Raw genomic sequence first — 25,933 nt, forward strand, 5'->3', positions numbered from 1 at the left:
GATACAGTTCTGAAAGGAAACTGGGGACAGAAAACTAAATAAGCAAATGGATATTGGATGCTGAGACCTTGGCCTCCTGAGACAATGAGGCTAGAGATTTTCATAGCAAACCTTAGAGGAATAAATGGCTCAACTTTGTAATGTGTTACTTTAGTAAAATAAAACAAAGCCATTGCACCCAAAGGAGGAGACAGAATGAGTAAAAGAAAAAACAACAAAAAGGATTCAAATCAATGCAACAATTCCAGAAAATATCCCAGAACCCTGGGGCATAGGTTTCTATAGTGCCTTGCTGGTAATTGCAGCAATTTTATTCATACAGTTGTAAAAACAAAGTCATTCTTGACCTATCATAAATAATCAGCTCAAAAGTAAGAATTTGTCTTCTATTCTCAGTCTCACATCAATCATGTTTCTCTACTTTACCTATTGTGCATACAACAGGAACACTTTCCCATGGTTCTCTGTTAACAAGGGGGAGGCTGGTGAAGGATTGGCTTCTTGTACTGCAGAAAGAGCACGACAAAGAGAACATGTTCATTTAAGTGAATTTTAGAAAAAGAAACACACAGAGCTTTTCAATATCATAAATGGTAAGCCACATAGGTCCATTCAACCTTTCTACTTGCATGTATTGTTGGGACCGTAATGGCATAAGGGTAATGATCATTGTAGACACTCTTGGCTTATATGTCACCAAAGAGACTGAGTACACATTAAAATATCTAACTTTGGGAAGTTGTTCTATAGTCTATGATCCACAAAAGACTAATTCTCAGCAACAAAATCAAAAGTGGAAACACTTCTTCAAAGTGAGTAGACTTTCCACTGAAAAACAACAGAGTCCAATCATGAAGAGGAAAATCAATCCAAAGCTTAATCACCGTTGTTTGTCATCCTTGGTAATGAGGAAAAGGGGGGGACAGATGATGGAGAAGCCCAGTTCTCTGCAAGAAAGATACTATAGTGAGAGGAGAAGGAAGCCACAGTTCCTGAAGAGCTATCAGCCAGTCGTGACCGGTGAAGACAGGAAACTAGTCATCAGGACAGGTGCAACAGTTCTGCGAGCTGCACGCAACCGAGTGCCAACATGTCCTCTTCTACCAGGCAACCTTGAGGATACTGCCAGAGAAGCCTTATCGGGTTTCTATAAATAGGTGTAGTGTGGCTCATATGGAGAATTCCCAGTCTCCAGAACCTGAACAACCCAGCAAATGAACAACCAATCTTCTTCAAATTACATTCCTAAAAACAATCTCATTTTATAAACTAAACATAGCGTCTCCATCTTCATTCAGACGCTTGCACTGTAACAGCTTTACCTGTTTATCATAACCTTGACAAACTTCTGCTCACTCGGGAAAGAGGCTGAAGAGAAAGCCAAAATGTAGCTTTGATTGACACCCCATGCTCTGTCGTAGAATCACTTCCAGTCTAAACTGGCAATTCTGACATGCATAACCCCTAGGAATTTAAGGACTATCTGAACTTAGTGCTCAGACTTTTCTCTTTTTGTGGAAAGTCCATGGCAGCCAGCCATTCACATTGACCACAGAAGATGCTGTGATAATGGTCCAACGGTGAATAATTATGTAGGAGTGTTCCACATGCAGTGTCATTATCAACTGTATATTTACTAAACTATGATTATTAAGTTGGTAATAGTTATTATCAAGAGTACACTAAAAATCTTTGCATAATGCTTTAGTAGACTATTTCATGAATTATTTGACAATTTTACATATTAATATAGTACAGCTTTATCATATCCAACCTAAACTACCCCTTAACCTCCCATATCTGCCCAGCATCTCCCCATCCTAAACTCACGTCTTCATTTTCTTAAATAACCCACTGAGTCCACTCAGTGCTACCTGCCTACTTGTGGACACTCACCAGAGCATGAACAACTTAGCAGCAGCCACAACCCTGAAGAAAAGCAATGCCCCTCCCATCCCCAAGAGTAAGTACTTGTCAATTGCTCTTCAGTTGAGAGGAGAACCTCTTGAGTTCTCCCAGCCATACTTGGAAATGGACTAGATTAGTTTTACACAACTCCTATGCAGGAAACTATGGCTGCTGTGGCCCAAGGACAGCAACGAGACCACAATGTTTCCCATGGTGGAAACTAGTGTACACTCCCACCAATAATGGATACGGATTTCTTTCCCCACCTTCTCACCAGCATCTGCTGTCCTTTGATCACCTCTGAGTAGGGTGTAGAGAATCTCAAAGCAGTTGAAATTTAGGCTTCCCTTGTGGATAATGACTACATATTGTTATCGTTTGTATTCTTTCCTTTGAGAATTCTCTGCTCAGTTCTGTGGTGTTTTTTAAAATTCTTTCTTTGATATCCAATTTCTTCAGGTCTTCATATATTTTACATCGGAAATTCTCAACCTGTGGGTTATAACTCCTTTGGGGGGGGGGTCAAATGACCCTTTTGCAGGGGTCACCTAAAACCATCAAAAACCACAGATATTTGCATTATGATTCATAATAGCAAAATTACAAGTATAAGTAGTAACAAAAATAATTTTATGGTTTGGGGTCACTGTAGCATAAAGTTTTGGCTACACCACTTTGGCTCTGGGTGGGTCACACACATGCACCTGCCCAGGAGCTATCTGGATTCTTGAATGGGAGACACACACACACACACACACACACATACACACACACACACACGGAGGGAGAGGGAGGGAGGGAGGGAGGGAGAGGAGGAGGAAGGGAGAGAGAGAGGGAGAGAGAGAGAGAGAGAGAGAGAGAGAGAGAGAGAGAGAGAGAGAGAGAGAGCAGTTAATTTTAAAATGCCTTGGCTACCCTCAAAGGCTGGGCAGTTCTTATCCTTCACCCTAGACCCAACATCTCACATCTCACACAGCTGGTTGGTTTCATCTCCTGCAGCTCCTACATTCAGTCATCTTCTCTCCCCACCCCACCCTGCCCCATGGGATTCTCTATTCTCCTCCTCCCTCCTGCGTTCTAGCCTGCATAAATCTAAGGTTCCCAGCCCATCTTCCTCTGCCTAGCCATTAGCCACTGGCATCTGTATTGATCTATCAAAAACCAATTGGGGACAAGGACCTTCAGCATTTGGACACACATTCCTGACTGAACCAAAGCATTAGAACCAATCTCTCAGGTCACCAGGTGAGGAACTGCTTTAAAGGGTCACAGCATTAGAAAGGTTGAGAACCACTGTTCGAGATACTGATCTTCTATCAGAAATATAACTGCAGAGATTTTTCTCCCATTCTGCATGGTAACTTTTTCTTTTTCTGTATAGAATTCTTTTAATTTCATGAATTCTCATTTGTCAATTACTGGTCTTATTTCCTGCCCAATCATAGTCTTATTCATAAAGTGCTTCCCTGCGCCTATATGTTCAAGTGTACTTTCTACAGTTTTCTGTAGGCATTTCAAAGGTTTGAGTCTCACATTCAGGCCTTTGATTCAACTAGAGTCGATTTCTGTCCAAGGTGAGAAATAAGAATATAGTTTTTCCTACATGTAGATACCCAGTGTCTCCAGCAATAATACTGAAAATTCTGTTTCTCTAGTGTGTATTTTTTTCAAACTCAGGTGATTGTACCTGGGTGACCTTGGGTTCACTTCCTCTATTGTGTCTCACTGATTGCATCTCTGTTTTAGTGCCAGGATCATGATGGTTTTGTACTGTGGCTTCATAGTACAACTTGAAATTGTGTGTGATGATACTTCCAAGAAGAGGTAATAACTCTTCTGCTTGGTCAGAATCGATTTTATCTAGCCAGACTCTTCTGTGCTTCCTCGTGACTCTCTATGAAGAAAGTCACTGGAATTTTGACTGTGATGGCATTGAAACTGTAAACCACTATTGATAGGATAGGCTACTGATCCTGATCCGTGAGCAAGAGTCTTCCCATCTTCTAATGTCTTCCTTAGTTTCTTCCTCCTGTCCTTAAAGGTTTTATTATAGAGGAAGTATTCCACAGCCTTCGCTTGTTGGTCCTTCATATCTTTGGTTTATTACAAAGTATGCATTTTAAAGCTACTGAGAATGGAATTGTTACCTTGGTTTCTGTCTCAGTATGTTTGCCATTGACATACAGCATACCTACTGGATTTTGTATATTAACTTTGTATCCTTCCACTTTGCTAAAACTGTTTATCAGTTCAGTTTTAAGAATTTTCCAACAGACTTTAAGGTCTCTTATGTATAAAATCATATTATTTGTAAGTAGACACTGATTTCTTCATTTCTTGATTTTTACCCCTTTTATCTTCTTCTTTGACCTTATGACTACAGCTAAGACATTACAGTATAGCCTGGAAATTTTCACCAGTTAATCCATTTGAGACTTACTTTTTTTTTAAGTAGGGGGGATTTTTAATTACTGCTTTAATCTTAACCATTAACTATGGATCCGTTTAAATTATCTCAGGGCTGGAGAGAAGCTCAGTAGTTAAGAATACTTGGTAGATTTACAAAGGACCTACATTATGGTTCCCAGCACCAGCAGGATGACTCACAACCATGTGTAACTCCAGTTCTGGGAAAGTCAGCGCTCTCTCCTGGCCTCCATCTGTTCTGCTATGTGTGATTCACAAATACATGCAAAGAGAATATTCATATGTAGAAAATAAAGTAAATAAATCTTTACATTGTTTATCTCATTTTGATTTAATTTTAGTAGCCCATATACATTCAGAAAAGCATCCGTTTCTTTTGGAGTTTCCAGTTTTGTAGAGAATGTAATTTAGATTTTCTGAAATACATTGATATATACTGTAATGGTTCCCTTTTCATCCCTAATTATATTAATTTGCATCTTCTCTTTAGTTTGGCCAAAGGTTTGTCAATCTTGTGTATCTTTTCAAAGAAACAATCTTTGTTTCTTTGATTATTTGAGTTATCTGTATTTGTTAGCTTGTTTCCATTTCCATTCATTTCTGCTTCGACTTTAAGGATTTCTTTTCATCTACTGATCTGAAGTCTGGCTAATTCTTTTGCCGGGGACCTACAGTGTATCATTGGGTTATTTACTTGAGACCTTTCTTATTCTTAACGTAAACACTTACAGCTCTAAATTTCCCTTCTATGACTGCTTTCATTGTACCCCACAGGTTTTGAGATGCCGTTTTTATTCTCATTCAATGCTAGAATTTCTTTATTTCCTTCCTGATTATTCAATGACCCATTCATCACTCTTTAGTGTTAATCTCTATAAGTTTGTATGTGGGGTGTTTTTATGGGGGGGTGAGGCTGTTGCTATTGATTTGCTGTCTTTTTTCATTGTGATCAGGTAAAAATACAAGGTTATTTCAGGTTTTCTATATTTGTTGAGACTTGCTTTGTGCTCTGATATATTACCTATTGTCGAGAATATCCCATGGTCTGCTCAGAAGAACATATGTTCTACAACATTCAAAGGTGATATTCTGTAGATGTCCTTTTCGTTGATTTAACCTATGGTGTCATCTAATTCATCTATTTGACTGTTTAATTTTTGTCAGAAAGACATATCACCTGGTCAGAGTGAGATACTGAAGTGTCCACTATATGATACTAGAGCTAATCTGTGACTTACATCTACTTGTATTTGTTTTATATAATTGAGCATAACCTATGTTCAGTACATATATGTTTAAATAGTAATGTCCTTTTAATGGATTCTCCCATTAATTGCTCTTTTCTTCCCAGTTATGGTTTAAAGTCTGTTTTTTCGGTTGCTGACTAGCAGTGACTGCTCATCTCCTAAGTCTATTTACTTGGAACACCCTCTTCAATCCCTTCATTCTAAAACAGCGCCTGTTTTGGGTGGTGACATGTTTCTTGGGGGCAGAAAATGGGTGGTTCCTTCTCTCTATGTCCTGTATGGCATAGTGCTTTAACCAACAATCATTTTCTATCTTGTCAGTCTGCTTAATCTGCAAAACAATGTCTTAAGACAGATACTATTTGTTTTGTTTGGTAAAGAATTAAGTGTTGCAGAACTAAGACACCTCCCAATCACCACAGATAATGAATCAGCTATGTGCTTATTCTCTTTGAGCCAAAGAAGTTACAGCCCATAGGCGTCATCGCTACTTGTCTGCTACGTCAGAGACCAAAACCAAAGCAAGAAATACCCATCTGGCTGAGACCTCACTTAGTTCTCTAAGAGACCAGAGTGCCAGCCCTCAGATCAAAGATAATAGTCAAATTCCTGGGACACCACTATATATAAGGCAGGGTTTTCGATGCTGCAAAGTCTTCAGAGATATTTAAAACCATTTCTCAATACTGTATAAATACAGTTCATAAAAGATAAGCAATATATTTTGAAAGCTCAAATGGAAAAAGAACTCTGGGCTCGGAGAAAAACAAATAGCGGAGGTGTTTGAAGTGCAGTGCTACAGCTCAGAATGCACATAGAAAGCTATGTGCAAATCCACGTCTATTCTACATACATAGCCCGAAGAGTTAGAAAGTGAAATGTAACTTCTTTTTCAGAGCAGTTTCAATGTGAGGAAAATGTGCAATTTAAAAACTCTATTAATACAGGAAGTTGGCACAAATAACAAACTGCACATAACAAAGTCCAAAGAAGGTTAGTTTTGCCCTCTCGGGTATAAATCTCTTTATTTGATCAATAATCTCTTAAGATGTACTTATAAACCTCATCATTTGACTTATACCTTATTTATATCTATTTGCCAATTTGTATCTAGGGAGAAGGATGAATAGTTTATAAAGAATAATTTGATAAAGTAAATATTACGTAAAGTGCTAGCTTGTGTGTTCTTATATTTACTGCATGATGGTTTAAGTCAAGAACTGTATTTATTATGATTGGTATCAGAGAGGGCAATCAAGGTAAACTGAATGGGTAGAATGTAGAGATGGGTGGAAACCATTTAGAACCAGGATTTGTTATTCCAAAGAAAATGAATGCTGACTTCATTTGAAGTCATTTCAGAAAGTGCCAGAGCATATTAAGTGGTCCTTCAAAGGACTCTATTCAAACAGGAAAGTCTCTAATAAAACCCAAAGGAAAACGGAAAAATATATATGTAAATATGTTGGAGATTCTCCATTGAGGGCAGAGACTTTGACTCATCCTATTTCCCCAGTGCCCCCAATAAAGACTAGCAGAGAAGCAGAGCTCAGTAAATTTTCTTGAGTAAATGACACCAGCCAGAAATCCAGGTCTCATCCCTGATGGTTCCTCTGTTCCGTGTCCCAACTGCACAGGCAGGAAAGTGAAGTAGGAATTTCTGTAGGAAGCCGATGTGCTGACACCGGCTGTAACCCTGTCCTCAGGAGACAGAAGCAGAGAGCTTAAGGCTGAAGGCCAGTTTTGGCTACACAGCGAAACCTTATCTCAAAAGACAGCTGATGGTGGGAGCAACTGCAAACGCAGGCTGCCTGGGTTTGAATCTCACAGGCACAAGATTCCGTGCCTGGCCTTGCTCATCTGTAAAGTGGAGTAACAGAGCCCTGTGGATCATTGTAAGACTTCAATCATGAATTTTCAGCAACTGTGCTGGCTTCAAGCTAAACATAAAAAAAAATGTTAGGGATTATCTTTCCTATTTACTATAGGAAATAAGAAAGCTACCCTATCTTCCTTCAGATAGCTTTATTTTGTCTCTCACATATAAAAATAGGATTTCTTCAGCTAAAACTAAATTGGTCTTTCCTGATGCCTTTTAGCCTTCTCTTGAGATTCATTTAAAGTTATTTTTTACCAGGAGAAGACAGTTATTACCCAGGCCAATAAAAAGAGAAGATGATAAATTATATACAAACCCCATCAACGTGTGAACATGTGTGTGTGTGTGTGTGTGTGTGTGTGTGTGTGTGTGTGTGTGTTTACAACTTTGAATTCAATCTTTCTCCATGTAGCAGCCACATTCTTGAGAGAAGATTCTGAGGAGAAGTCTCCACTTGGGGAAGAAGATTGGAGGTGTATCCTAGCAACCTAAGTCATGAGATAGGGCCTTGCAGCTAGTTTACTCCCACAGTACTGATGTAGATGTAATTGGGGAATCTCTTGTCTTTTAATGAAAGACAGATGGATTTATGTTAATAGAGACCCTGTTGCATTTAGTTGCAACATTTATAATCAAAATTAAATGGAACAATAGGAACTGTGATTTGGTTAAAATAGTTACACCATTTGCTCTTCCACTGTCTCCCCAATCCCTTTCCTGTACCCCAACTCATCCCCGTGCACCTCAACTCCATCCTGCACCCTCCAAAATTCATTCATGGTCTCTCATTCTTTAATTGTGTGCGTGTGTGTGTGTGTGTGTGTGTGTGTGTGTGTATGTGTGTGTGTGTGCTTGTGTGTGTGTTTGTGTATATGTTTGTGTATATGAGAGAGAGGAGAGTGGAGGGAGTTAATGTATAAATACATGTTCAGTCTATTTAGTGTTGGTCGTATGTGTGTGGTTTTATGGCTGACTACCTGGTTATTGGATAACCAGTGAGAGGACTCACCCCTGGGAAAGATGTTAATTCTCCATTCAAAACAGTCATTAATTGTTTGTAACTCTTTAGGGTTTGGACCTTATGTGATTTCCTCTCCTTCCACATTGACAAGTCAGTTGGTGTTGTCATTTTTCCCGGCATCTACATTGTGAACATTTCTTTGACTTCCCTGTCCTGTCTAGAAGACACAGTATCACAGCAGGATTGCTCCTTCTCTGACTCTTTCAATCTTTCTAACCCCTCTTTCATGATGTTCCCTGAGCCTTAGGTATAAGAGTTGTGTTGTTGGTGTACCAATTGGGTTGGGCACCACTGTCAGTGGTTATCTTTATTTAAACTAGTTGTGGTTTTCTGTAATGGTCTCTATCTTCTGCAAAGAGAAGCTTCTTTAATGCAAGGAGAATTACATCAATCTGAATGTGTGTGTGTGTGTGTGTGTGTGTGTGTGTGTGTGTGTGTGTGTGTATGATTTCAGAATCTTTTTTTTTAATTTTCATACACATATATACTAAATTTTTGGTTATTTTCACCCCTCAATACTGTGTCAAAAGTTTTTGTTTGATTGACCATTTCATTCATTCATATAATGAATTTTAGTCCTTCTCATTCCCCTATCCTCTCTCCAATTTCCCTCCTGTTTTCTCAACAAATCCCTTCCTACTCTCAGGACTCCATTTTATATGTAGCCCAGGGATTTAATTAGTCTTTCACCAAAATGTGCTGAGGAGGTTATTTTTGGAGTAAAGGCAAGATATCAGTGGCTATACCACTGAGAAAATGACACCCCTCTTCCAACAACCATTAACTGACAATAAATGTTTAGGGGGGGGGCTTTGTGAGCCCCTCAGGAAATGCTGTCAGGGTCGAGCTTCTTGGCAGATAGCTACAGCTGTGGTGAGTTCATGGCGCAAGGATATCCTTTTGCTTTCACATTCTCTGATTTTTCCATCTTCAGCCCCTCTTCTTCAGTGTTCCCTGAACCTTAGGGAGGGTGCTATAGATGTACCATTTAGGGTCAAACATTCTGCCATCTTGTATTCTTGATACTTCAGCCAGTTACCGGTTTCTACATTAACTGCCACCTATTGTAGCAAGATGTGTGTATGGTCCAATTAGACAAGATGGATGAAGCAAAGAAGTGCAGATTGACAGGAGCCGGATGTAGATCGCTCCTGAGAGACACAGCCAGAATACAGCAAATACAGAGGCGAATGCCAGCAGCAAACCACTGAACTGAGAATAGGACCCCCGTTGAAGGAATCAGAGAAAGACCTGGAAGAGCTTGAAGGGGCTCGAGACCCCATATGTACAACAATGCCAAGCAACCAGAGCTTCCAGGGACTCAGCCACTACCTAAAGACTATACATGGACTGACCCTGGACTCTGACCTCATAGGTAGCAATGAATATCCTAGTAAGAACACCAGTGGAAGGGGAAGCCCTGGGTCCTGCTAAGACTGAACCCCCAGTGAACTAGACTGTTGGGGGGAGGGTGGCAATGGGGGGAGGGTTGGGAGGGGAACACCCATAAGGAAGGGGAGGGGGGAGGGGGATGTTTGCCCGGAAACCGGGAAAGGGAATAACACTCGAAATGTATGTAAGAAATACTCAAGTTAATTAAAAAAAAATAAAAAAATAAAAAAAAAAGATGTGTGTATGGTGAGGAATGAAAACAGCTCTGATCTATAGGTATTAAATATAAGTATTTGGAAGGCAGTTTGATAACACAGCCATTTAGTAAAGCAGGAATAGTAGGTTTCTGCCTAGGGCCTATGGGACCTCCCCAGCCATAGGGTCTTCATTAAGTTACAGATCTAGCATTAATTTCCTCTTGTGGATCAGGCCTTAAATCCAATCATACAGCAGTTGGTTATTCCTGTAAGAGCCATGCCTCTATTACTCTAGAAGGCACACCTTGCCTGACATGTCATTATTGTAGCTTACAGGATTCACAGCTGGATTAGATTGGTGATGACTCTCCCAGAAACCTAAGTAGCACCTCCTGGAACTATGTCAGGAGGGAAGAAGCGTCTAGCTCAGTTCCAGCTTTATGTCTCTGTGACATGTAAAGTGTATCTGTCATCAGCAAAATAGCCTTATGATGGGGCTCTTGTGGGCAATCAGGAGCAATGACAACAGCCTGTGTCGTTTCAGGGGCCTCTGGGGCCTCCCTGGCCCTGGGATTTTCATTTAATAACCCATGACTTTTAATAGGAACATTTTTCATCCATAAAGAATACCTCGGTTCACACTCTTTTATTATTATGTTTTTACAAGCTTTTAAAATAGTAGGTTTCCATGTGGCTGTTTTAATATATATATATATATATATATATACGTATATATATATATACATATATATATATATATATCCTTAGTTCTGGTTACTTTGCCCCATCTTAGATTTCTTAATTTAGTTGAATACAGTGATCTATTAAAGGAACCTTCTTCTTCTGGCTTAGAATATTCCTGCCAATCTATCTTCATCCTTCAGTTAGAGTTCTGCTCCTCCGTGAAGACCCCTGGCTAAGAAAACCTCATCTACACTACCTTCTGATTTCCAACACACAAGTGACCATATAAACTCATCATTCTCCCCTGCCTCTCCTAGAAAGCTTCCAAAATTAACTGACCAATGGGCAGGAGGAAAACCAAGCAATTACATTTTGGTCAAACTCAAGAAATATACTCCAAAATGTCTGTGTATGCAGGTGCCGTGTTGGAGAACAGGAAAGAATATGAGAGAAAAATCTAACAGCAGTGCTCCTCTAGAATACGCCCCAAAAATCTTACTCCTAGATGTGAGGAACACCCCAGGATGCAGAATTATCTCTTTTGTCTGCAGCCGCAGGCTCAAGAACAAGTATGATACAGCAGTGCTTAGTTCCTCCTGACCTCAACTATGGGCATAGAAATAGAGGAGGTGGCCTGCCTGCAGGATTATGTGGATAAGCCAAACTTGCAAGGGAGAGCTCGATTTTATCGTGGCTTAGGAGAAAGCCTTCCAGTTGTGAATAATAACTAGTTTGGAATGCTACCCTGGGCCCATTATAACCCAACTCATTAAATGATAAATAATAAAAACGGATTAGCATAGACTGCACACAGAGATAGTCTAAGGAAAATAACAAAAGAGCAAAAACTGCATTAACAAAAGAATCATAGTTTTTATAGAATGTTTCTGGAAAAAAAAAGATGAACTTTGAATAGAGTAGCTGCCCTTTATCTCTGAGAACACATCGCAGACTCCCAGCACATGCCTGAAACCATAGATGGAACTGAGCCCATATACAATGTGTTTCTTTACATACATACATACAAACAAACTTACATACTTACATATATACACACATACATAACCAATGTAAAGTTTAATATGCACAACAGTTAATAAAGCTGAATACTTATAACAATATTCTATAATACACTTTATATGGATGTGGTCTTAAACTAATTTTACTGGGGCTACGAAGATGACGAGGTCAGGAAAGAACCTGCTTGTGTCGACATGGGGATTTGACCTTAAGTCCCTCGTAAAGCCAGGTGGGGTAGCATGCGCAGTTGCAATCCCGGAAGTCTGAAAATGCATATGCCAGCGAGCTTGGGGTGTTCAGCAGAGAACAAGAGACCCTGTCTCAAACAAAGTGGAAGGTGGAGACCGACACTCAAGGCTATCCTTCATCCTATACTTGTATGCTCACACTCACGGATACTAACAGGCATGCGTGCACACATTCATACACACACACACACATCATCATCATCATCATCATCACATGTGCAAAAAAGACTATATGCATGTACATATATGGGACTGCATCTTCCTGCACTGTGCCCACCCCTGCTGTGAGGTGAGATGATACAATGCCTATTAAGTAGGTGAAGACATTGAAGAAACAAAGACTTAGCACACACTGTGGCTGTAACATCTGTAGTCACACAACCTTTCCTTAACACTGTCACAGAGAGTGCTTGTTCTTCCCATTCTTTTCTCATCTCACCAGGAAGAAGCACGTGTGAAGTTCCCTTAAGAAATGTCAGTTGTGGGGCTAGGGATTTAGCTCAGTGGTAGAGCGCTTACCTAGGAAGCGCAAGGCCCTGGGTTTGGTCCCCAGCTCCAAAAAAAGAACCAAAAAAAAAAAAAAAGAAATGTCAGTTGCCAATGTCACTGTGTCCGCCCTTTGACTATCCCAGTACTGGAACACAGGGCAAGCACCATGGGCTCTCACCAGACATCAAGCCTGGTGGCACTTGGATCTTGGATTTTCAGGCCTCTAGCCTGACAAAAACTAATTTATATTCGTTGTAAGCTGCCACTTTTATGGCATTGTCTTTTAATGCAAATCGAGTCGACTAAGTCGTGAAGTGCCTTTTACACATCGTGCACAGCTCTGAACTCTTAAATACAGCAGTAGATGAAGGGAGCCCAATGCCTGCGTGCATGGTGTCTCTACTGGAACATCTGGTGATTCATCCCTTAAAGCTCCATGTTATTATGGTCTGTGTACTTCCAACCTCACCAGCCTCCTGCAGAGAGACAATAACCAAACCACTATGACGACCTTTAGTACGTATGTGTATTGGTGCCCATATCATGGAAGTGAAGTTGACCCTTCCTCCTTCTGGACGATTTTACACACCTCCCCCTACTCACCCTCTTACCTCTACCACTCTCTTTGTTACTATCATCATGACCCCGTATCTTGCAAAGACTTGCAAAGACTTTCCTCAGAGGTTCTAAGGCCCCACACCCATCAGTCCTGGAAGCAGGGTGTATGAGTGCCCTGAGCTCAAGTCAGGACCGTATGGAATCCAGGCTTAGTTCAATTCCTCAGGACCTTTTCCAACCCTCAGTTTTCATTTGCAGCCAACCAGAGAGCCCAAAGAACTCAAATACTTGTGCCTTCAAGGCTACTCCCAGACACCCTCTCCAGCCCTCATTATTGACGGCAGCCTGCCAATGGATTGCAGCAGCTACTTGGTACAATATTGTCATGGCAACTAGCAGTATTGGGAAGCCAGAGCAGTGCTGACACCGTTATTTGTTTGTACAGATACAGGCCACAGATACCAGGAGTGGCATTGCTCTTCAATAGCACAAATCCTCACTCTGAAAGTTCACTGTGTACTGGTTTGTTTGTCTTCTGAGTACTGATCCACCATGATTAGGACACTGTAACTTCTATTAAGAGGGTAACCACGGAGACACCGCCGGAACCTGAAGGAAACAGACCGGATAAACAGTCCTCTGCACCCAAATCCCGTGGGAGGGAGAGCTGAACCTTCAGAGAGGCAGACAAGCCTGGGAAACCAGAAGAGACTGCTCTCTGTACATACATCTCAGACGCCAGAGGAAAACGCCAAAGGCCATCTGGAACCCTGGTGCACTGAAGCTCCCGGAAGGGGCAGCACAGGTCTTCCTGGTTGCTACTGCCTCAGAGAGCCCCTGGGCAGCACCCCACGAGCAAACGTGAGCCTCGGGACCACAGGTAAGACCAACTTGTCTGTTGCAAGAAGGCTGCCTGGTGAAATCGGGACACACAGAGGCAGAGTTCATCTAGGACCGGGCACGTCCTGTGTTTGCCGGAGGTCCCACGCCCACGGATCCCGGCCCGCAGCAGCTCTCTGCTCCCAGACCCCATGGGAAAGAGACCTCTCTGCCTGGTCAGGTGGGCACTCCTGAGGCTGCATAAGCTCCCAGAAGGGGCGGCACAGGTCTTCCTGGTTGCTGCCGCCACAAAGAGCCCGTGGGCAGCACCCCGCGAGCGAACTTGAGCCTCGGGACCACAGGTAAGACCAACTTTTCTGCTGCAAGAAGGCTGCCTGGTGAACTCAAGACACAGGCCCACAGGAACAGCTGAAGACCTGTAGAGAGGAAAAACTACACGCCCGAAAGCAGAACACTCTGTCCCCATAACTGACTGAAAGAGAGGAAAACAGGTCTACAGCACTCCTGACACACAGGCTTATAGGGACAGTCTAGCCACTGTCAGAAATAGCAGAACAAAGTAACACTAGAGATAATCTGATGGCGAGAGGCAAGCGCAGGAACCCAAGTAACAGAAACCAAGACTACATGGCACCATCGGAGCCGAATTCTCCCACCAAAACAAACATGGAATATCCAAACACACCAGAAAAGCAAGATCTAGTTTCAAAATCATATTTGATCATGGTGCTGGAGGACTTCAAGAAAGGCGTGAAGAACTCCCTTAGGGAAACACAGGAAAACATTAATAAACAAGTAGAAGCCTATAGAGAGGAATTGCAAAAATCCCTGAAAGAATCCCAAAAATCCCTGAAAGAATTCCAGGAAAACACAATCAAACAGTTGAAGGAATTAAAAATGGAAATAGAAGCAATCAAGAAAGAACACATGGAAACAACCCTGGATATAGAAAACCAAAAGAAGAGACAAGGAGCTGTAGATACGAGCTTCACCAACAGAATACAAGAGATGGAAGAGAGAATCTCAGGAGCAGAAGATTCCATAGAAATCATTGACTCAACTGTCAAGATAATGTAAAGCGGAAAAAGCTACTGGTCCACAACATACAGGAAATCCAGGACTCAATGAGAAGATCAAACCTAAGGATAATAGGTATAGAAGAGAGTGAAGACTCCCAGCTCAAAGGACCAGTAAATATCTTCAACAAAATCATAGAAGAAAACTTCCCTAACCTAAAAAAAGAGATACCCATAGACATACAAGAAGCCTACAGAACTCCAAATAGATTGGACCAGAAAAGAAACACCTCCCGTCACATAATTGTCAAAACACCAAACGCACAAAATAAAGAAAGAATATTAAAAGCAGTAAGGGAAAAAGGTCAAGTAACATATAAAGGCAGACCTATCAGAATCACACCAGACTTCTCGCCAGAAACTATGAAGGCCAGAAGATCCTGGACTGATGTCATACAGACCCTAAGAGAACACAAATGCCAGCCCAGGTTACTGTATCCTGCAAAACTCTCAATTAACATAGATGGAGAGACCAAGATATTCCATGACAAAACCAAATTTACACAATATCTTTCTACAAATCCAGCACTACAAAGGATAATAAATGGTAAAGCCCAACATAAGGAGGCAAGCTATACCCTAGAAGAAGCAAGAAACTAATCGTCTTGGCAACAAAACAAAGAGAATGAAAGCACACAAACATAACCTCACATCCAAATATGAATATAATGGGAAGCAATAATCACTATTCCTTAATATCTCTCAACATCAATGGCCTCAACTCCCCAATAAAAAGAAATAGATTAACAAACTGGATACGCAACGAGGACCCTGCATTCTGCTGCCTACAGGAAACACACCTCAGAGACAAAGACAGACACTACCTCAGAGTGAAAGGCTGGAAAACAACTTTCCAAGCAAATGGTCAGAAGAAGCAAGCTGGAGTAGCCATTCTAATATCAAATAAAATCAATTTTCAACTAAAAGTCATCAAAAAAGATAAGGAAGGACACTTCATATTCATCAAAGGAAAAATCCACCAAGATGAACTCTCAATCCTAAATATCTATGCCCCAAATACAAGGGCACCTACATACGTAAAAGAAACCATACTAAAGCTCAAAACACACATTGCACCTCACACAATAATAGCGGGAGATTTCAACACCCCACTCTCATCAATGGACAGATCATGGAAACAGAAATTAAACAGTGATGTCGACAGACTAAGAGAAGTCATGAGCCAAATGGACTTAACGGATATTTATAGAACATTCTATCCTAAAGCAAAAGGATATACCTTCTTCTCAGCTCCTCATGGTACTTTCTCCAAAATTGACCATATAACTGGTCAAAAAACGGGCCTCAACAGGTACAGAAAGATAGAAATAATCCCATGCGTGCTATCGGACCACCACGGCCTAAAACTGGTCTTCAATAACAATAAGGGAAGAATGCCCACATATACGTGGAAATTGAACAATGCTCTACTCAATGATAACCTGGTCAAGGAAGAAATAAAGAAAGAAATTAAAAACTTTTTAGAATTTAATGAAAATGAAGGTACAACATACCCAAACTTATGGGACACAATGAAAGCTGTGCTAAGAGGAAAACTCATAGCGCTGAGTGCCTGCAGAAAGAAACAGGAAGGAGCATATGTCAGCAGCTTGACAGCACACCTAAAAGCTCTAGAACAAAAAGAAGCAAATACACCCAGGAGGAGTAGAAGGCAGGAAATAATCAAACTCAGAGCTGAAATCAACCAAGTAGAAACAAAAAGGAACATAGAAAGAATCAACAGAACTAAAAGTTGGTTCTTTGAGAAAATCAACAAGATAGATAAACGCTTAGCCAGACTAATGAGAGGACACAGAGAGTGCGTCCAAATTAACAAAATCAGAAATGAAAAGGGAGACATAACTACAGATTCAGAGGAAATTCAAAAAATCATCAGATCTTACTATAAAAACCTATATTCAACAAAATTTGAAAATCTTCAGGAAATGGACAATTTCCTAGACAGATACCAGGTATCGAAGTTAAATCAGGAACAGATAAACCAGTTAAACAACCCCATAACTCCTAAGGAAATAGAAGCAGTCATTAAAGATCTCCCAACCAAAAAGAGCCCAGGTCCAGACGGGTTTAGTGCAGAATTCTATCAAACCTTCATAGAAGACCTCATACCAATATTATCCAAACTATTCCACAAAATTGAAACAGATGGAGCACTACCGAATTCCTTCTATGAAGCCACAATTACTCTTATACCTGAACCACACAAAGACCCAACAAAAAAAGAGAACTTCAGACCAATTTCCCTTATGAATATAGACACAAAAATACTCAACAAAATTCTGGCAAACCGAATTCAAGAGCACATCAAAACAATCATCCACCATGATCAAGTAGGCTTCATCCCAGGCATGCAGGGATGGTTTAATATACGGAAAACCATCAACGTGATCCATTATATAAACAAACTGAAAGAACAGAACCACATGATCATTTCATTAGATGCTGAGAAAGCATTTGACAAACTTCAACACCCCTTCATGATAAAAGTCCTGGAAAGAATAGGAATTCAAGGCCCATACCTAAACATAGTAAAAGCCATATACAGCAAACTAGTTGCTAACATTAAACTAAATGGAGAGAAACTTGAAGCAATCCCACTAAAATCAGGGACTAGACAAGGCTGCCCACTCTCTCCCTACTTATTCAATATAGTTCTTGAAGTTCTAGCCAGAGCAATCAGACAACAAAAGGAGGTCAAGGGGATACAGATGGGAAAAGAAGAGGTCAAAATATCACTATTTGCAGATGATATGATAGTATATTTAAGTGATCCCAAAAGTTCCACCAGAGAACTACTAAAGCTGATAAACAACTTCAGCAAAGTGGCTGGGTATAAGATTAAGTCAAATAAATCAGTTGCCTTCCTCTATACAAAAGAGAAACAAGCCGAGAAAGAAATTAGGGAAACGACACCCTTCATAATAGACCCAAATAATATAAAGTACCTCGGTGTGACTTTAACCAAGCAAGTAAAAGATCTGTACAATAAGAACTTCAAGACACTGAGGAAAGAAATTGAAGAAGACCTCAGAAGATGGAAAGATCTCCCATGCTCATGGATTGGCAGGATTAATATAGTAAAAATGGCCATTTTACCAAAAGCAATCTACAGATTCAATGCAATCCCCATCAAAATACCAATCCAATTCTTCAAAGAGTTAGACCGAACAATTTGCAAATTCATCTGGAATAACAAAAAACCCAGGATAGCTAAAGCTATCCTCAACAATAAAAGGACTTCAGGGGGAATCACTATCCCTGAACTCAAGCAGTATTACAGAGCAATAGTGATAAAAACTGCATGGTATTGGTACAGAGACAGACAGATAGACCAATGGAATAGAATTGAAGACCCAGAAATGAACCCACACACCTATGGTCACTTGATTTTTGACAAAGGAACCAAAACCATCCAATGGAAAAAAGATAGCATTTTCAGCAAATGGTGCTGGTTCAACTGGAGGTCAACATGTAGAAGAATGCAGATCGATCCATGCTTATTACCCTGTACAAAGCTTAAGTCCAAGTGGATCAAGGACCTCCACATCAAACCAGACACACTCAAACTAATAGAAGAAAAACTAGGGAAGCATCTGGAACACATGGGCACTGGAAAAAATTTCCTGAACAAAACACCAATGGCTTACGCTCTAAGATCAAGAATCGACAAATGGGATCTCATAAAACTGCAAGGTTCTGTACGGCAAAGGACACTGTGGTTAGGACAAAACGGCAACCAACAGATTGGGAAAAGATCTTTACCAATCCTACAACAGATAGAGGCCTTATATCCAAAATATACAAAGAACTCAAGAAGTTAGACCGCAGGGAGACAAATAACCCTATTAAAAATGGGGTTCAGAGCTAAAAAAGAATTCACAGCTGAGGAATGCTGAATGGCTGAGAAACACCTAAAGAAATGTTCAACATCTTTATTCATAAGGGAAATGCAAATCAAAACAACCCTGAGATTTCACCTCACACCAGTGAGAATGGCTAAGATCAAAAACTCAGGTGACAGCAAATGCTGGTGAGGATGTGGAGGAAGAGGAACACTCCTCCATTGTTGGTGGGATTGCAGACTGGTACAACCATTCTGGAAATCAGTCTGGAGGTTCCTCAGAAAATTGGACATTGAACTGCCTGAGGATCCAGCTATACCTCTCTTGGGCATATACCCAAAAGATGCCTCAACATATAAAAAAGACACGTGCTCCACTATGTTCATTGCAGCCTTATTTATAATAGCCAGAAACTGGAAAGAACCCAGTTGCCCTTCAACAGAGGAATGGATACAGAAAATGTGGTACATCTACACAATGGAATATTACTCAGCTATCAAAAACAACGAGTTTATGAAGTTCGTAGGCAAATGGTTGGAACTGGAAAATATCATCCTGAGTGAGCTAACCCAATCACAGAAAGACATACATGGTATGCACTCATTGATAAGTGGCTATTAGCCCAAATGCTTGAATTACCCTAGATCCCTAGAACAAACGAAACTCAAGACGGATGATCAAAATGTGAATGCTTCACTCCTTCTTTAAATGAGGAAAAAGAATACCCTTGGCAGGGAAGGGAGAGGCAAAGATTAAAACAGAGACTGAAGGAACACCCATTCAGAGCCTGACCCACATGTGGCCCATACATATACACCACCCAATTAGACAAGATGGATGAAGCAAAGAAGTGCAGACCGACAGGAGCCGGATGTAGATCGCTCCTGAGAGACACAGCCAGAATACAGCAAATACAGAGACGAATGCCAGCAGCAAACCACTGAACTGAGAATAGGTCCCCCGTTGAAGGAATCAGAGAAAGAACTGGAAGAGCTTGAAGGGGCTCGAGACCCCATATGTACAACAATGTCAAGCAACCAGAGCTTCCAGGGACTAAGCCAATACCTAAAGACTATACATGGACTGACCCTGGACTCTGACCCCATAGGTAGCAATGAATATCCTAGTAAGAGCACCAGTGGAAGGGGAAGCCCTGGGTCCTGCTAAGACTGAACCCCCAGTGAACTAGACTATGGGGGGAGGGCGGCAATGGGGGGAGGGTTGGGAGGGGAACACCCATAAGGGAGGGGAGGGGGGAGGGTGATGTTTGCCCGGAAACCGGGAAAGGGAATAACACTCGAAATGTATATAAGAAATACTCAAGTTAATAAAAAAAAAAAGAGGGTAAGCACATGTCTTATGATTATCATGCTGTGCAAGCATCGTCAAATGTTCCTGGAACCAAACAGTTCCTGGAAACAAATGCACCCAATAAATATGTGTTGGGCAGGGAAACCACATGACTGGTCTAATACACTAGAGCTTTTCTCCTCTCCAGATTGTAAGCTGTGAAGACAATGGATTTGGTCTTTCTTGACTTGGTGTCCATTCTGGCATATGCCTATCATGTGATAAGGCATGAAATCAGTGTGTTTGAATGCGGAAAGACATGAGGGAAAAGTGAGCCAACTAGCGGATGCGTGTTATCTGCACTATATTGTCTTCCATATACATCACACGGAGAGCTTTTAGAACATGCTAGAACCAGATTGACCAGCCTCTCTAGGGATGCATCTGAGGCAAACGTGTATTAAACTTCTGCAGGAAATTGCAGAGTATGTCCAATATAGGGCAGTATGAGCCGCCATCCAGTTTTACTCAAGACTGAGGCATCTCCCTAAATGAAGGAATTTCAGTGCTCGAACTGTCACAGTCCTGAGCAAAGACAGTGGTTCATCACTTGTACTGATCCAAACTGTCATCCAGGACAGTTTGTGACTGATGTATTTTCAATTTTTGAAAAGCCAAAATTCATTGGCTTCATGTTTTTATTTGACACTTTCCTAATTACATTCAGGCCCGTAGCTCCCTTGACCTCAATCAGTCCTTTCTCCGTGGGCTCTTGTTCTGGCTTGTGCTGCTATTGACTTGGGTAGTGAACAGACTTGTGACACATAAATGATGACAGGAATGGCTAAACCATCACAGTATGTAAGCAACAACCAGCGGACCAGCGAAAAGAAGTAAAGTCTCTCTCTCTCTCTCTCTCTCTCTCTCTCTCTCTCTCTCTCTCTCTCTCTCTGCAGCAAAAAAATTAAATTGATATAAACATTATTAGAAAGGAAGGAAGGAAGGAAAGTGAAGATGATGTTGAAAGATGGTTCAACAGTTCAGAACCCTTGTGGCTCACCCCTCTATAGGTTCTAAGGGATCTGACATCCACTTCTGACCTCTGCAGGCTCTAAGTCAGGCACATGGTATATACACATAGGTGCAGGCCAAACACTCATCACATAAGACAAAATAAATAAATCTTACAAAAACACTTTTAGAGAAAACAGACCCACTGTGTGATGTGGCCCTACTATGTGGTGTGGCTATCCCATAACCAGCTCTGTGTCAGAAGAAAATGGGATCAGGACAGCAGAGAGACATTTGGACTCGTGTATTTATTGCAGCACCATTCACAATACTCAGAATATGGTCTCAACTCAGATGTCCATCACCAGATGAACAGCTAAAGAAAATGTAGTGTGTTTATACAAAATGTAATACTATTCAGCAGAAAAAAACTGGGAAGCATGCCATCTGCAGTCAGAGAGATGAAACTGGAGGACATTTTGCTAAGTTTTTTAAAAAAAAATCTAGCACAGAAAGGCAAATACTACAAGTTCCTCTTAGATTTGGAAACTAAACATTGATATAGAAGTAGAAAGATAGGTGGTGTGGGGGAAGAAAGGGATAGAAGGTGGAGATGGGTGTTTAATGTGTACAGGGGTGCAGTCTGGTAAGAGAAGTGTCGTCTACTATAGGAAAACTAGGGCCTACAACTGACTATATTTTCTAAAACAGATACTAGAGGGAATTGCATGCTCTCAATACACACACACACACACACACACACACACACACACAAATGTTCTGTCTGAGTGATTCTAATCTTATTCATATATACAGTGTACATGTGTCTAAATGTCATGCAAAAACCCATAAACATACACTTACTGTGTCTACTCAAATATAAAATTAGACTTTAAAAGAGGAAAATAAGAAATGGCTTAAATGCCACCTTCTGTGAACTTCACTTTTTCCCCCTCCAAGTTAGGGTATACACTTTCACATATCTTGGTTACCTTGGCATGAATTTGAAGTCACTGTTGTTGATCTCAGATAATAAATAATTCACTCCAAGAATGTATCTTAGACTAAAACCATCAACTTGTGGACTCCGGAGTCAGACCTGTGAAGGGAACACAAGTTCTCAGGAAACTTGTCACTCAGTGGACAGTCCCACATGGGAGGCAGCAGCGTCTCCTGAGAACCTTTCAGAAATGCACAGACTCAGGGCTGGAGACATACCTCAGGATGGAGCACTTGCCTACTCCTAGGTCCAATCTCCTATATCATAAAGAAGAAAAATGGAATGCCAAACCTTAGGCTCTACCTGGAACTCCTGAGTCAGAAAGTGAAGGTGAGCCGAAAGGGTCTGCAGGGTCATGTCGGATTAGACACCCAGGCTCAAGCTTGAGAAGTGCCAGAGCAATCCGCTGGTGGACACTCTCTGCACAAACCACTTTGGTCGAGTGGGTAGGTGGTTGGTTAGTTCATTGGTGGTTGGTTTGGTGATTAATACATGTGTGTACATAGCTATGCATACATATCTTACCACATAGCCCAGGTTGGTCTAGAACTCACAGCAACATTCCTATCCTGACCTCTCAAGTACTGGGATTATGGAGTGAGTCACCATGTCCAGCTGTTTGCCTAAGATAGTCTCTCTCTCTCTCTCTCTCTCTCTCTCTCTCTCTCTCTCTCTCTCTCTCTCTCCCTCTCCCCCTCCCTCTCCCTCTCCCTCTCTCTCCCTCTCTCCCTCTCTCCCCTCTCTCACCTCTCTCTCACCTCTTTCTCTCTCTCCTTTCTCTCCTCTCTCTCTCTCTCTCTCCTCCCCCCTCTGTGTCTGTCTCTCTCTGTGTATGTGTATGTATATGCCCATGTGTATGTAAATAGCTGTGCACACATATATGTACATGTTCACGTGTGTATATAGCTATGCATAGATGTATGTATATGGCCATGTGTGTATATAGCTGTGTACATATATGTGTACACGTGCTCATGTGTAACACCAGGGGTCCTCGCTTATTCCTCTCTCTTATTTTAAGACAGTGTCTCACTGAACCTGGAGCACATCAATTCAGCAAGCCTGGCTAGCCAGCAAACCCCAGGGATCCTCCTGTCTCTGTCACCCCTGTTCCAGCCTGGCTTTTTTTCCCTTTGGGGACTGAGCTAAGGTCCCCGCGCTTACTTGAGAAGCGCTTTGGATTCCTCCCAATCCTGTTTGCTTCATTCTTAGTATCTATGTGCAGAGTCCAGAAGAAAAAGGCGTGGGGTAGTCATGCATGAAAAGAGGCATCTGGGTCTGCAGTTTCCCGTGCACAAGGGAAACATCCGAGGGCTTTAGAAACTCCTTCTAGCAAGGCAGCAGAATTGGTATGGGGCTGTCATAGCCACAGTGTAAAGACCCCCCAGATAATGCTGACAAGTGGCGCCATGTGGGGGGGTCACTCACACGCCTAGTGTGGTCAGCAGGAAGTGGGCCCTTGTATTGATTCTAACCTTCCCTGATGAGGACCCTATGGGGATGGTCAGAATTCACAATGGCTGACTCTGGCTAGAATGTCACCACACCATAATAAACACTTCTGTCCATTCTGTTAGGAGGTGTGTGGCCATTCCCTAGTCACTCTAGCCAACCTGGACTTGAGCATCTTCATCTGCCCAGTGCAGATAGCCAGAGCCAATGTCTAGGATCACTTGGGACATTCCTTAGCACAACACATGGAAATTCCTAATAGTTTGCCAAACATATGTTCACTTTTCCAATTCTCTGAGCCAAAAGAGAGTGCTTTCTCTTTTCTCCTCTCCCCTGCTAGTAGGATATTCAGGAGAGTGAAAATGGACCAGTGTACAGCGAGGTCTCTTCCTCCACACACCAAGGGTGTTGATGAAATATGGGGGCAAGCCTGTTGGCATGCGAACTCACATATATGATTCCATTTCTGTCTCAGGCATCTCTACTGAATAAAATAGGATAATTTTTACTGTTCTCATTTCCTAGCTGACAGAACAGTGGCTTACAGAGGTCCTGTCTCACCCAGCCACAAGATGGGCAACAGAGGATGCAAGATATTCCCACTACCTTCTAGGCTGCACCTGTTCTCAGCTACACAAGCAGCTGCTGAGGATCTGCATGTGTGGACAGCATGCTGTGTCTAGACTGCCTATTGCAGCAGAACCTTCTGTAGAGACAGAAATGTCATAGGTGCTTCTAGTCACACTTGGCTATTGGGTATTGAAATGCAATCGGTGTCAGGCATGGTGACACCTCCCAATATCAAGGAAGCCAAGCCATGAGTACCCCATGAGTTTAAGGCCAGCTTGGACTACATACTGAAACCCTGTCTTAAAAATAGGATAGATAGATAGATAGATAGATAGATAGATAGATAGATAGATAGATAGATAGATAGATAGATAGATAGATAGATAGATAGATAGATGATAGATAAAATAAATCTACAGTGCACAGGAAAACACGGTGGCAAAGAAGATCCGACACACACACACACCCAAAAAAATGTCACTAGTGGAATGGAGTCACACGGCACCTTAGTTTGCACCTGGAGAAGAGGACTCGATGAAAGGGTGACTGAAGGGTCTTCCTGACATAACTAACTACTATGTTTCTCTCGTCTTTTTTTTTTTTTTTTTTTTTTTTTTGTCCCACTTTGTACAGGAGCCAATGCATCCGCCCCAGACCAGCTGAGCTTAGCATTAGCCTGGAACAGAGTTGACATCGCTCGCAGCCAGATCTTTATTTACGGGCAGCAGTGGCCGGTAGAGTATATACGTCGCTACCCTTGAAAAGCCCACGTGCTTGGCAAGGGTGTTTAAGGAACCTTTGAAAGTGCCTCAGAAAATTGGGTGGGGTTGGGGCAATCTACCTTTGTTAGCACAGCATGTGGCTGGGCACCGGTCTCGTGTCTGGGAATATGCTGCCACCTAGTGGAAGATATTGCTAAGCTCACCACCAAAGGTTCCCTGGCTCTTAGCAATTTTTGGACACATAGCCTGTCTTTTTATTCCATCTTTAAAAATACAGATAAAATATAAAGTTGAATTTTTTAAAAGAGAGAGGGTATGCGCATGTCTCTGGTTGTCTTTTAAGCGAGCAGAAGGAGGAATCTGCTGCCACCAAATAGTGGCGCGTTCCTGCTGGTTTGCTAATGGGCCAGGCTTCTGTGTACAGGTACCATCTGGTCCTGGTGGCTAAGCACAGGTCTGACCAATCCCAGCACAATTGAACCAAAGCTTTATATAACTGCCCATGGCCTTTTTTTCCCTGTCACTTGGCTGCCAAAAATCCGAACTTGGGAAATAGGCCATTGGGTGATGTGCGCACGCATCCACAGGTGGCAGCCCAGCAGCAACTTGGAAGTAAGACTCTGAACCTTCCATCCCCAGGAGCTCTAGCCACCACTGAGCGCCTGTCCTTATATGATTCAAGGAATCTGGACTGTGAAAAAATGAGAGAAGATGATAAGTATACAAACCACAGCCAGTCCAGTGCTCCACCCAGAAAATATGTGGTCCTCAAGTTATGTGACACTACCTCAGAGTGATCATTACTACACACCTACACACCTGACCAAGCCTGTTTGGCCCTCGGCTATGTTTACCTGGGTTCCTATCCTGGAATCAGCCAGGACTCTCATTCAGAGCCTCAGAAAGAAGAAAATGAAGGCAGGAAAGTGTCTAGCATCACCTGTACAGACCCTGCAGAAAACTAGTCAGAGAATCCATCAAGACTTTGGGTCCTGAGGCTCAAGAACAAGAAAGAGATTTAGGAGAGAAAGTAGCTTCT

The 25,933-nt window shown here is 41.7% G+C and overlaps 1 protein-coding gene across 2 annotated transcripts in view; it reads left to right on the plus strand.

Annotated features, from left to right (window-relative positions):
- Positions 1 to 25,933, plus strand: part of Trpm3 (transient receptor potential cation channel, subfamily M, member 3) — an 884,432-nt gene that overhangs the window by 759,355 nt on the left and 99,144 nt on the right. For both annotated transcript variants that reach the window (NM_001191562.1, NM_001354180.1), the window contains exon 10: positions 24,806 to 24,906. In NM_001191562.1, coding sequence (NP_001178491.1) covers positions 24,806 to 24,906 — 101 coding nt within the window. The remainder of the gene's footprint in view (positions 1 to 24,805; positions 24,907 to 25,933) is intronic.

Source organism: Rattus norvegicus, chromosome 1 (genome assembly GCF_036323735.1).
Source record: "Rattus norvegicus strain BN/NHsdMcwi chromosome 1, GRCr8, whole genome shotgun sequence".
Taxonomy (NCBI): domain Eukaryota; kingdom Metazoa; phylum Chordata; class Mammalia; order Rodentia; family Muridae; genus Rattus; species Rattus norvegicus.